We start from the raw sequence: 13,823 nt of genomic DNA, 5'->3' as shown, positions 1-13,823 counted from the left end.
ACAAACTAAAAGGACTCAAATGTCTATACCCACTCAGCAGCTTTCAGGTTCCCAGCAAAAATGCTTGAAAAAGGTAATTGGCAAAGTTACTATTTTCTTTTATATTGTGCTTTTAGAATGTATCTTTGTTCTCAAATGTTGGCACTTTTGCTGAGATTTATGCCTACTTAGTTCACCCCCAGCATCTTTTGAAATCTATATTTACCAGCTTGATACCAGTGCCTTAATCTTCAGCAAAAGACCAAATCACCTCTTGGAAAGGTATTACTTTTCTTATCTAATGGTAGTTTTGAAGAATTTACACCTTCAACCTTGTCAAAAATCTTCTCTATACCTGGAAAACACCCCCTAAACAAACTTTATTGTGTTTTATTTTGTTTTTAATTCAAACTACATAATAAAATGAATCCCAAAAAGGCTCAGTCATCAACTACGGTAGTTTCACCATGTACTCATTTTCACTGAAATTTCAGCTCACTGTTAATGGGAAGGTATCACATCTCTAGTAAAAAACATGCATGTCATTAATATTCCCTCTTATCTTGATTATTCTATGAAAGCATTACTACCCTTTAAAAGGATGCATTTTGAAATGCGTGTGAAGTGGAACAAAACATCTGATATAAAAGTGAGTACACATACCTACTGAAACTTTCAGCTATGCAATTTACCAGATGTCAAGGGACAAATATTATTTCAGAATATTCGCTGAAATATCCCAAGTCACTTTCCAATGCAACTTAGGCTGGACTACAACAATTGCTTCAGGGCCTGTTCCTGTGTCAGTGAAAGTCAGAGCAAATTTTGATGCTGACTTCAGCACAGAAACACACTCTAATATAAATCAGCATTTTGGATACTTTCAAAAACGTATCAGAGAACCACTTTGGCCCTAAATGTTTAGGATCCACTTGCTCATGGTGCTTGAGGTTTCTGACTCCATACAATCGATGTGCCTAATAAGAAAACGAGTTAAAACCTCCCCTACTGCACACAGGGCTCAGCAAAACATTTGTGTGAGAAAGAAAAGAAAGGGCGGGAGTTGTCTCCGATTAAGTTTAAATATGTGTGACCTGCAGGGGACCACTGACAAAAACCAGCTGTCATAAATAAACAAATGAACAGTGCTCATGAACTTCTGCTCTTGGCCAGTGATGCACAGAGACCAGATCCTGCCAGAGGTCCCCAAGGGCCCTGCCCCGCTGCCGGCTGAAGCAGCTGTGGCAAAGCTTTTGTTATCAGCACTGCAGCTCAAACAACAGGCATTGCAGCCTTAATCTCCACCATCTGTAGGAAAACATTTGTTGAAAGCCACCAATAATATGATACCACTATTATTCTGCCATCAGCAGCAGAAATAAAACTCACCAGAGCATTGTAGAACAATTCCTGTTCAACAGCACAACCCTCCACTACACAGTTCACTCTCCCCCAACTCAAAAACACTGGCAAGAGGTGGCATGATGTAGAAATGTAGAAAGAGGCCCAAAGAGGCCAGCAGGAACTGCAGATGCTTCACTTCCATGCGCAAAATGGGAAGAAGCCACCCACCTTTAGGATGAAAGAGGCAGCACATGCCAGTAAGATACCCTGCTGGAACCACAGGGTTTATTTTGTGTGAATCGTTTGTTCCTGGAATATGCAGTACTAGCTTCTCAAGCACGAATACTTGGGAGCAGCTGGTCATAAAAACTCCGCGCTTCAAAATAATTCAAAAAAAAGAGGTCACCATAAACATAAATGTTGTTTTTAAAGGCAATACTGAGCAATTGAAACTGCCAGCTGATTCTGTGAAAATGTGCTTGATGGTAGATGATGTTCACTGATGGGAGGAAGCAAAATATATTCGCTGTCTGAGGTTGACATGTTTCCCACAGTTATACAAATGTCAGCATAGAAGGAGTACAGTAGAATTAACTGCTGTCCATCAGCCTTGCACAGTGGACTAGCAAACATGAAAGCTGAGAAGAAGGAAGAATGCAGTCATCATGTGAATAGCCTGTGCTCACAAGAAAGATCGAATGTTTCAGACAGCTGTACCAAAACCTGAGTTCCTATTCACCTGTTATGAATCTGATTCCCTCCCTCTGCTCAGCTCCCAAATACTCTTTCACACAAAGACAGTATAAATGTGTACATAGAGATATCAGCTAAAAAATGACAACTGTTCTTGTCAGAAAGAAGGTGGATTATGAATTGATTTTGACTGTTGCTGTAAAAGACTTGATAGCATGATGAAAAGAAGATGCAGTACTATGCAGAGATTAGGGCTTTTTAAGTGTTCTCTTTTAAACTCCTCTTTTAGAAAATCAGTATTAGGAAAATATTTTCAGAATGCTACAGAAAATAAATGGACTAATTACACTGAAGATTTCATGGTTTTATGTCATCAAAATTTATGTCTTTGTCAGAGTTTGATATTTGCAAATGTTCCTTACACATCCCTGAAGTGACTCCTTCTGCCCTGCAAGTGAGAAAAATCCATTTGAAACACCAAAGTACCACAGCATCCCCCAGAAGAAACACTTCCCAAATTCCCTCTGACTCACCTGCTGATCTCCTGCATGGACACGCATGACGTGGGTCTGACAGCCTGTACAGATCCAACTTTCCCTTTTATTCCCTCAGAGCATGCCTACATTTTTCAAGATAGAACGTGAAAGTTTTTCTGAGTCATAAATTGCTACTGACAGGCTTTAGCTTGGATGCAGGTTTTGGAGCAATTTGCGGTGGCAGTTGCTGCCTTTTCTCAACACCTACAGGACCATCATATACAGAGTTAGTCTAAAGCACTCAGGTGTTCTGTCTGTCCTCCAAAACAAACTGATATATTTAGTCAACAGCGTCATTTCAAATCTAGGACTTTTTAAAGTCAGAATAGACATTACAGTGGTTGAACACTTATAGTTTTAGTTAAAACTTGGTGATGACATACATCATGCAAGTATGCTTAAAATGTTCATTAGTGAGCTCACACATACAGTCCTAAATTGAGCACAGAGCTTCAGAGAAGATGCTGGAGATTATTTGTCCATACAGAAACAGATTTGTCTTCCACAGTGTGCTGTATCTATTGGCAAATGGATATACCAGTTTACTGAAGTATTTTAAGAATGAAAGTGCTGGTGTGCATGACTCACATTTTATTAAGTTAATGGCCATAATGCATTCTATTTAGATATGCATCTCGTTGCTGAAGACGATCTTGGCATGAGAACAGCAATATACCTATGATATTCCAGAGCATTACACAATCTTTTGTCCTATTTGTGGACAAAAGAAATGCTCGCAATCTAATAAATAATTGCAATTGCTACCAGAATGCAGTCAAAACACATTACTAATAATCAGAAAAGCTCAATCCTAATGCAGATTATAGATACACGCATGCCTACATAAATAAATCAGGGATATGGTTCACAGGTTGTCCAAAAATAATTATTTTTTCCATGATTCTTGATTTCCTTTCCCCTGCAAAGACTTCAATCATCCCATTTCACATTTACTTGTAGTTTGAATTGCATCTTGTAACGCAGATATTCTGATGTAATTAACGCCCGATATTATTTCGGAAGAAAACAGTCCATACTCAAAATTGTTGCTGCTGCTGGCAATGCACAGGGAAGCACCTGGGCAGTGTGACTGGCACATAAGAAAAACACAAGCAAGTTCTGCTCACCTTCCTCACACGAGTCATCCCAGTCAAAACACTGATGACAGAAGAGGAGATGTGCATGAAGAAGGGAAGGTCATGCAACCTTGTTATTTCTAGCATGCAAAGTGAAAGAGTAGTTAATTAAGGTGTATGTGTGAGGTTGGGGAAAGATGCAGCCTCCTGTCAATGCAAGGTCTCTGTCACAACAGAGACTCTGCAAGTACCAGAAGCAAGACCAAAAATCCTTCCTGCTTCAAGGGCACAGGATTGGGCCCCAGGCAAGCAGTGAAGGTGAGTGGTCACTTTAAAGGAAACCTTCAGCACCTCAAAAATTTGACCATTAGGATAAGGCCCTGCCTTAGAACAAGAAGGATTGACAGGCAGACAGGAAAGGCTCAAAAATTCAGCCTGCAGAAGCCAGGTAGAAGCACTACCCTCTAAACTGTCAGAGCTAGGGACAGGCAGATAAATCCCTGCAAACAAACGACAAAAGAAAAGGAGAAAACCCCAAAATTCAAGCAGCTCTTGAGGCAGCAACACAGATGAAATCCCAAAAGGATCATTTGAGGCAGGGTGTTTCATCAGGATCAACTGCCCAGACCTGCAGCAGTGCACTTATCCCAACAAGAAATACTATCTAAGAAACACACAGAAATAATTTAAGAGATTCCGAACTGGAGATGATTGCTTTCAGATTACAAAAACAGAACTCTCTTGCAATCTAAAAAATAACTAAATATTTTGAAAAGGTATGGGTCATGTCTCCACACTGCATATACCTCCTTTACATGGACAGTTTTCGTATTAATATATATACTGAACACATACAAATACATAAAATCTGTTTATGCTTATATCATGCTCTAAACATAGACCTTGTACAGCTTTAAATATGTATATATGAAAATGAAAGAGAAATTCCTTCACCCTGTACAGCTTCAATTGAACAAAGCATGCACATGAACCCTAAATAGGTATTTCCAGATAGTGTCACATCTTTTATTTTAAAGAGATACATTGATCAATCTTAGCGAGCCTCAAACTGATGTTTATAAATAAAACCATTTAAAATGAACTATTGATGGATTTAATTTTCAGTAGTACTGGGAAAATCTATAAACCATAAGTACAAAGGAGAGTGAAGTATATAAAGGTTTCAAGTTTGGGCATTCCCCCGAATTTCAGTGTAATTTTGAAAGTGACAGTGAAACCATGCCACTATTCCCAGAGGAGCTGAAAATGTGTTTAGAGGTTAGAAAAAGCTTATGTATTCCTTCCCTATCTATTTGATTAGAAACACCTGTAAGTCAGGGAGAAATACGACTGCTAACAAAACCAAAATGATTTAGCACACAAATCCAGGGGCTGGATTGCTACAGAGGAGGCCTGAAACATCCCCCAGAAATGCCTCTGCGCAAACTACTGAATAAAGACAAAAATAGACTCCTTGTTGCAGGCACGCAGCAAGCCAACTATTTTTAACTTGGGTCTTCAAATGCATTTTTAAGTTGCTTACATTTAAAAGCAAACATAACTATCTACAGGCAGTTTTACTTGATGAGTAGGTATGAAAAACACTTTTCAAACCTACTGCATTTCACATACTCATTATATAAAAATAAAATTTACTTGTTCACTAGGTCAAATGGTTTTTTAGGCACCCTGGTCAGTAATTTAAGCAAGGTTTTCTTAGTATAAATGTATTTTTGCAGATCAAATTTGTGTTCTGCATAAACACAAAATAAGATGTTACTAGCCTCACGATATTGCTCTGTGACACTCTCGAGAAATGACAAGAGAGTTAAAATGATCAAGACACACGACACACACTCCCTGGCTTTACAACTGGTCACATCTTCGGCTGTGTAAGGGCACAGCCACCTCTGTCACCCGTAACTGCAAAGCTGGCTCATTCAAACACAGCGATACCGAAGTTCTGCCTTTTTGCAACTGCCAGTTGAAGGCAGCAAAACGCGCTGCAAGAGGTGACGGGTACTTGTAATAAGAGCATCAGGGCTGCACAGCAAGCGTGACTGAACAAATGTACAGCTATTCCTTGCATCAGAGCCCACGTCTGCCAGCTGTGGGCCAGTGCTCTCCTGCCCCTCCTGCAGCTGCAGCAGGAGAAGCATCTGACAGCCCTGCAGAAGTTATGAGATGACACAGGGGTGTAGCATGAGCAACAAGTAGCTCCAGCCTGAGTGCCCCACTTTGTCTTCTGCACAAGGGTGAGGAAAGCCAGCTGAATGCCTCTGCTGAGGTTTTGTCTCCCAATTAATCTGCTTCTACCAGTTTCTACTTGGATGTCATGTATTTCTTGTCATTAGTCAGACAAGCAGTCCAGCATGGAAGCCCCTAGAATTATTTGCATGATTAATCAAGTCAGCAGAACACCTGCAAAACTAAGCCTTCAGAAATTATGTCTTCTGCCTTTAAAACACTGGAGAAAATTTATGCCCACAGGGAGGTCTGCTTAAAGCCAGTTGAAGCACTTACACGAGGAAAAACAGAAGGAAAAGTTATAAATGTGAAGCAGACCATGACTTTCTCGAATTGTCCTTTTTTCTCTCCCACAGGCTAAAGAGAAGCAATCAACACCTCGGTGGGCACAGGAGCAACATTTTCTTCAAAGTAAGCTCAAGCAAAATGGCCTATTCTCATCTCAGAAACAAATTTAGAAATTGGTCTAGTATCACTGAACAAAAAAACAGAGGCCAAAGTCAGCAAGCGTGAGATAGGACTTACAAGCTAGGACACACCAACAAATGAAATACAGATCCCACTGAACTACAAAGGAGTTCGGGTAGTACTGAAGGGGGTCTAGATTTTGTTAGCTGTGAGTCAAAATTTTCATGGACTCACATTTAGCCTAAACGCCTATCCCAGCTTTCAGCTTATAGACAGACCCTCACCTTTAGAAATACACTTTGCCAGCTCCCATACAACTGAGGAATAGTCCTTACCCAAGGCTAACCTGTCTGATTATACAACAACCTCATGATCACACAGCTTAACTCCTCTCGAGCCTTTGTCTGGTAACACCTGTGATAAACAGTATCGACTACCTTGTAAACAGGCAAACTCCTTCCTACTTCAGAAAAAAGCATTCTTCCAAGTGCCACAGATCTACAGCAAAATGCTTGCAGAGTTCAGTTCCCACTTAAGACCTGTGGATAACTGAATGCAAAGCATGGCTTCCCAACACCTACACACACACATATACAGAGCGGCTCTGAGAAATTATGTTTTTTAAAGATTCAAAAATGCACACAGTACCAAAAATGCAACATTGCAGTTCATTTTTTATGCAAACGAAGAACATTTGTTACAAAAAATACTGCAGAATAGCAAAGGAGAAGATTGCTTAGCTGATGCAGGAAAGAGAAGCTGAACATGGGTTGCAAGAAGGAAAGACTTGAAGTGTATAGTTACTACTTTTACATTCAGAGAACTTTCCACTAAAAGACATGTATTTACTCACTGGAGTAAGGACATACTGTTCCACAGCAATCAGTCTAAATGTGATTCTAGACCAAGAAAATATAAGAATAATGCAGCTAAGCTTCACCTAACTGCAAATTCATTTAAGCTAAAGCACAGCAAAAACTGAGTCTATGTTTTCATTTGCAAAACTGCATGGTGTCAAGGAGCTACTTTATCTTGTCTGCTGCAAGCAGATGTTGAGCAGATACTGTCTAGAAATGCAAATCGAAAACCCCACCGGTTCTGGACGGCTACCCCGAGCTGTGCTCGTGTCACCGGCTTACTCGTGGTCTCATCTGCTGGCTGCTTTCTGCGATGACCGGATCGCAGACCCTGCGGGCGGACCGAGCAAGGCTCGGCCGGATATTTTCACACCGAGCCCAGCGACCACCCCTCTCCGCCGAGACAGCATCGGTAGTACACCCCAAGGGTGGAAGCCAGGGAAGGAATCGCTCCTTCCCTGGCGCGTCCCTCCGCGCCCACCGGCCGGGGACCGGCCGCGCCCGCCGCCGGCGATGCGCTCAGCACCGCGCTCAGCACCGCGGACAGCGCCCCGAGCGCACCGGGAGCTCCCGGGGCGTCCGGCCGGGACCCGCCGCTTCGGGGCCGGGGGGAAGCGGCCTGCGGGTAGGCTGCCCTCCGGGAGCGCACACACACACAGACACACATAGACACAGACACACACATAGGCACACACAGGCACACACAGGCACACACACCGCGGCGCCTCCGTCACTCACCACATCCTCCGCAGGGCGCCCCGACGCCGCCGCCGCCGCCGCCGCCGCCCGCCGCCCCCGGCGCCGCAGAAACCCCCGTGAGCGCGGCGGCGGTGGCGCCGGGCGGCCGCGGCTCCATGCGGAGGGCAGCGGCGGCGGCTCGCCTGCCCCCGGCCGCCCCGCGGAAGGCGCCGCCGCCGCGCAGCTCCAGGGCGGGAGGGCGGGGAGCCGCGGCCGCATGGTGCTGCCCGCCGCCCCGCCCGCAGCCCGCCCCCTCCGCACCGGGCCGCCCCCCGCACCGGGCCGCCCCCCGGCACCGCACTCGCTCCCGCACACGCTCCCGCACCTGCACCCGCTCCCGCACCCGCTCCCGCACCCGCACCCGCACCCGCACCCGCACCCGCGCCGCCGGGGCCACTAACGGGGGAGGTCGCCCCTTTTGTCAGCCGCTCTCCTCCGTCTTCCCCGCGGCCCATTGTCTGCCATGCGTGTCGCGTGTTCCTTTCGTGAGTGCCGAGTGGGTGGTGTCGCTCGTGGGTGATCTGCGATAACCGGGGGTAGTTTACGTGCTTCCCGGCAAGTTCCTCGCTGAGGAAGAACCTTGGTTTGGGCTCGGGCTTAAGCAAGGATCTCAGACTCCCGATTAATTCAACGTGAAGCACCGCACACAGGGCACACTGCAGTGTGTGTGTAGCTATGTAACGGGACACAGCTGGCAAACAGCAGTAAAAACACAGACAGCAAGATTCAGTATTGGAAGAGCTCACTCAAGAATCCAGATTTCTAGATGAAACCCCCCCATCTACTGGTTCATAGATTTCTCCTTACTTCACAGGTGGGCCAAACTGATACTTCACCTATTGCCTCTAGGCCATAAAGCTGGGAAGGCGCCCAAGAGCAGAGAACCTTCACAATCACTGGACCTCCCTGTCTAGGCACTGAGCACCCTTCCAGGAAAGAAAAGTATCTTCCAGTCTTCTGCGAGAGCCCTTTGTTTCAATGAGTGTCTTCTGCCTTTGGTGCATCTCTGAGAAGAGTTCTGTCATTTCAGAGCCCTGACACAAAGGAGCTGATGATAACCAGAAGAGCTCCCTTTCACCTTCTTCTTTCCAACCCAACAAAAGCACTTCTTGCTGCCTCTCTTGTCATGTGTCTCATGTCATGTGTCTCTCTCTGTGTCTCAGTGGGCTCCACCTCCAGTGCACTTGTAGCATGGGCTTCATGTCTGAGATGAACTGGGGATCCCAAATTAAACCTGACATTTGCCGATGCTGAACTCCAGGAGGTTCCCATCAGCCCATTTGTCTAGCTTGTCTAGGTCCCTCTAAAGAGCATCCCTTTTCTCCAGTGTATCTGGCATTCCCCTCAGTCTGGAACCATCTGCAAACTTGCTGAGAACACACTCTGACCCATTGTACGGGTCATTTTAGTAAAGACATTACACAGTTTTGGCCTCAATATCAGTATTTCACAGGGACATGACGAGTAACCACCCACATGCTAGAGTTTGTGTTGCTGTTCAAAACACTTTGAATCCCAAACACTTGCCAGTTTTTCAAGTATCTTCTAGGCCAGTGGTCCGGTGCGTATGTTTCACATATCCCTACCCACCTGCCAGTTTTTACTGTATACAAAGTCAAATCTAAAATTTACAGTGCATGGGGACAGCTTCAACCGGTGGCACATTATAATCAGGTGTATGGGTATCATGTGCACTTGAATATCCTGAATGAGTCCACGGCAATGAATATGAAGGGGGGGGGAGGAAAGGGGGGGGGGGAAACAAACACCAACAAAGAATAATTTCCAAAACAAATTTTTGAAGAGAATACTGATTACTTCAATGTATCCCTAATTTAAGCAGTGCCTAACAAAGAGGTCTGATTTGCACACTGAAATCTGTGATTGGAGCTCAGATATTTCTAGACAGTACAGCTTGCGGGTAATTTTTGGCTTTCTGAAAAGTGACGCCTTGAAAACTTCCCTTTGTACCATTTAGTCTCTCCCCCAGCAAGCAGGCCACCTTAACTGACCACAGGCCAATAACCTTAATTCAGCTGTATTATGTGATCAGACTCCTTCGTTTTAATATCCAAGTTTCTTGAAATTCCCATCTCACCATGTAATTTTAATAACAGAATTAATCTTTATACCTTAAAATATTGAACAACCTAGCAGGAAGCGCTCCCTTTGTAAAACAAAATGTTCCCTTTTTAATTTTCACATATACCTGCATTTTAAACATAAAAGGAACAAATAGTTTCTCGCCTTAATGCCACCATGGGTTAACTAATTCAATTCATAGCATCATTAAGCTTGTGTTACTGTTACCATCTAAGAAATTACTATTCTGGGAAAAAGTATCAATTTAGGAAAGATCTTCAGTGTATGTTTGAGGTTAAATATGTTCTTATACCTACAGCTTTTCAACAAAGCACTGCAGCCTATACTTTATGACGTGCTTAACCATCTTCCTGACTCAGGGTTTTAGTGTGGAGCAAAAAAACCCAAGCCTACATTTGCTATTGCAGGCATAACTAATAAGAGCAACTAGGAAGAATGTTAAAAAAAAAAAAATAAATAAATTCCACTTCTAGCATGATTACAAAGCTACTTGCAGTGAACTAAATGTCCACATAACATCTGTGTGGCAACGAAGTATGGATGACGTAAGTGGATATTCCTGTGAATTTATGAAATCCCCACATGGCTTCATGCAGATGTCAAAGCAAAGCAAAATCTCAGTACAACTTCCAAGGCTTCAGTGCATGTATATTTCATTCTCTGATTGACAAGGATGCCACAGCTTTTGTGTCAGCTTTAGTGGTACAACTCAGCAGGTCATTTGCTTCATTAGCGGTGGTGAGCAGATAACAAGAAACAGGTCCTGACAAAGCCTCTTGCATCAAGAGGGTTTTATGAACAGCTGTCAAGGCTTCTGCATCATTAAACAGATCTACGTTTAGAACAAGTTTGAAACTTCAAAACCCCATGTAACTCATGTAAGTGTGTGCTGACAGCATGGATCAGACAAACTCCAGGCAAGCACATGCATCAAACTACCGTCATACTTCTGTTTCTAAGTATCAGGCCTGCTGCAGAGAGCAATGTCTGTGTTTCACTAGTAGCTCTTTGTAATTCAAATATCACCAAAGGGTGTTCAGTCCCCCCCACAATAAGCTGTGTCAACGCTGGCAGGTTGCAGGACTCATTCCTTCTGCCCAGTTGTAGGATCTATGGGCGACTCACACAGAAGCAAACCGGAAAGAACAGAACTCGATGTGCTGTCTGTGTCTCCCCATGAGCTGGAGCTTGGTGATGGTGGCTCTGGATGTTAACAGCAGCAGTGGTGGGAATTCTCACCACGCTGTATCCTGACTCAGAAAAGCTGCTTGTCCTTGTGGGGAGATGCTCAGTGTCTTGGAGAACGGAACCACCACCCCATTCAACACCCTTCAGGCTGAAATTTTTCCATTTCCCCGTTAACAGTCCTAGAGACGACTTAATCCTGAAGATCTGAATTATTTGCCTCTTTTGTCAACTGCTGTGTACACACTGCCATCTTCATCAGTTTATTTGGCTCTCTGTGATTGACAATTTGATGACATTCAGGGGCAGGAATACTTCACACTTACACAAAAAAAAAAAAAAATTGGGTCTAGTTTTAAAAATGTGTGATTAACAGTAGTCAGCGTTGGGATCCAAAATGTCTGAAGCACAAAACTCTAGGCTTTGGGTTTTTTTCAGATGCTTTCATGAGAGTGAAGCAGCCATATCGGTTACCAATTGCAAAAAAAAAAAAAAAAATAAGAGGTTAAAAGCAGCATAAAAGCAAAGACTTCCTTAGGTTATAGGAGACAGAGACAGTGTTCAGAGTCCCTGTGCAGCAAACACATGCCATGCTTTCGTTATTTTAGGTGAGAACACAAAAGTAAACATAGTTTATGTACATGGGAAAAAGAGTGTGTGTGTGTGTGTGTGTGTGTGTGTGTGTGTGTGTGTGTGTTCCCATGTGTGCAAAGAAAGGCAAGTGAATAAAGGAGAACCATTCAGTTTTTCCTAAGAAAATTGAGTCTTCACACAAACTCACACCAAGCCCTAGTGCTACAGTGGTGAAGCAAGAAGCACATGGATTCTACTTTTTGAACCCTTCTCCTGCAGCAAAGTGACAGTAGCAGAGATGGCCATACTACAGGAGGAATATGTGGGGGAAGGATGAAGACCAGCCTTGCATAGAGGCTCTTTGAATTGTTTTCATTCTTCTTTCAGCACATTTTCTAATAGGGCATGCTGAACGTGTAGAAACACAAAAGTGATAAAAAGTGGTCGCTTGTGAGCTCAGCTAGCCGTGTCAAAATAAGTGCTTTTTTTAATAATCGTTCTGAGATCTGTTTTAACAGAAGCTTTGTGGCAAAAATATTTCGTTTTGTTAAGCTATGCAACAAATCTTACTCCTCTTCCAGTAAGGGATTCTTCCAACTTCCAGCCTAAACACATCACTGGCACAAGAACAAAAATTAAAATCCAGCTGATACCATTCTATATCTGAAATAAGTCTGTTCTCCCTTCCTCCTCCTCCTCAGTGCTTATGAGCAATTTAGCATTGCCTCCAGGTCTTCATCTTTGTGGGGAAAAATAAGAAAGACAAGATATTTCAACCTCCTCTTCTAACAAGGACCATTCCTCGTTTCTGACAATTGCTCTTCCAGCTTCCCCCACCTTGATCCAGTATCAGTGTGATGGCTTTTAGAACACACACAGTTCCAACCCCACAGTCTGGTGGAGTCCTGACTGGTGCTCAAGACCCCTCCCTGCCCCAGTCACAGCAATTGAGGCCTCACTCGCTTTGGTAGCCACCACCACAGGTCTGGGGCACCAAAACCCACGGCCTGAGCTGCAGTTGCTGGCACCAAATTCATCACATCGATTGCCCCAGGAGGTGCTACTCAGTCTTTGCAGCAACCGTGCACATGGGATAGAGAGCGAGACTGTGCAGTTAGATAAGAAAGAGTTTAGGAACAGGGTAGAATTGATTACAGTGATCAGATGCCAGACCAACATGCTGACCAGTCTCAGCACGCAGGCAACTGGTTCTTTTTATACCCCTTTCTGTCTCATCCTCCCTCCTCCCTGAATCCCATTCTCACACTGTCTCAGCAGCTGGCATAGTCCCATTGACCTCTCCAGCATCCTACCTCCTTGAGTTTGCATCCTTATCAGTTGCAAAGCCCAAGTGCGCCTCCAATTTATTGCTAGCCCATCAATTACTGTGATTTAGCCAGGCTTGTTTCTCATGTCTGTCACAGTTACATTTCTGTGTCATGTTTCTGTCTCTGCCTATCTTGTTTACTGGTTTCCTTTTTTATCTTAGTGTTCCATATGACCAGGTGTTGGATCAGCTAGTCACAGGTTCTAACTCCAGGCTTCGTACACCCTTTTAAGACAAAATAATTTAAAACTGGGGTTTTAAAATAGAGGTATTATGGGAGATGTTCCCCAGTTGAACCGCAAGATAAGAAGGGAGGCAAGAATGGGAAAGGCCATAGGATCAGCTCTCTGCTGAGCCAGCCAGAAAATACTTAAATTTGGAATTATTGAAGCATCCTATGTCAATGAAAATTTTCAAAATATTTTGACATTTATTCACATACACTTTGTCATAATTTTGGTGTTTTTTTCATCCTTATCCAGAATAGAAATCTACAATTTCTTCCCAACAACTATAGCTTGAATTTTTCAAACAGTTGCAGTTACTGTATTACAAGGAGTAACTAGACTTCTTCACTTTACATTACATCTTTGGGACTAGGAATGACCTAAAAAAGGAAGAGACAGATAGAAAGAGTAAGAAGGTAAAGAATGTTCCTAGAGAATAAAACTCTAACCAAGGGTTTATCTGAATCATCTTCTTAAGAGCAGTTTACTAAGTGTTTTCATTGTAGTCTGTATTCTTGCTGCTGAAGGAT

The 13,823-nt window shown here is 43.5% G+C and overlaps 1 protein-coding gene across 3 annotated transcripts in view; it reads right to left on the bottom strand.

Annotated features, from left to right (window-relative positions):
- NRG1 (neuregulin 1) overlaps window positions 1-7,909 on the bottom strand; it is a 439,630-nt gene extending 431,721 nt beyond the window's left edge. For 2 of the 3 annotated variants that reach the window (XM_027897301.1, XM_027897460.1), the window contains exon 1: window positions 2,550-2,598. In XM_027897301.1, coding sequence (XP_027753102.1) covers window positions 2,550-2,566 — 17 coding nt within the window. In that variant the 5' untranslated portion in view covers window positions 2,567-2,598. Of the gene's footprint in view, window positions 1-2,549; window positions 2,599-7,878 lie in introns of those variants that run through there. The other variant, XM_027897380.1, reaches the window with a different exon arrangement.
- Between the last annotated feature and the right edge of the window lie 5,914 nt (window positions 7,910-13,823).

The sequence above is a fragment of the Empidonax traillii genome, unplaced genomic scaffold (genome assembly GCF_003031625.1).
Source record: "Empidonax traillii isolate 1590-97213 ecotype Southwest subspecies unplaced genomic scaffold, ASM303162v1 scaffold2:size4533513, whole genome shotgun sequence".
Taxonomy (NCBI): Eukaryota; Metazoa; Chordata; class Aves; order Passeriformes; family Tyrannidae; genus Empidonax; species Empidonax traillii.
This window is presented reverse-complemented; position numbering and strand designations above follow the sequence as displayed.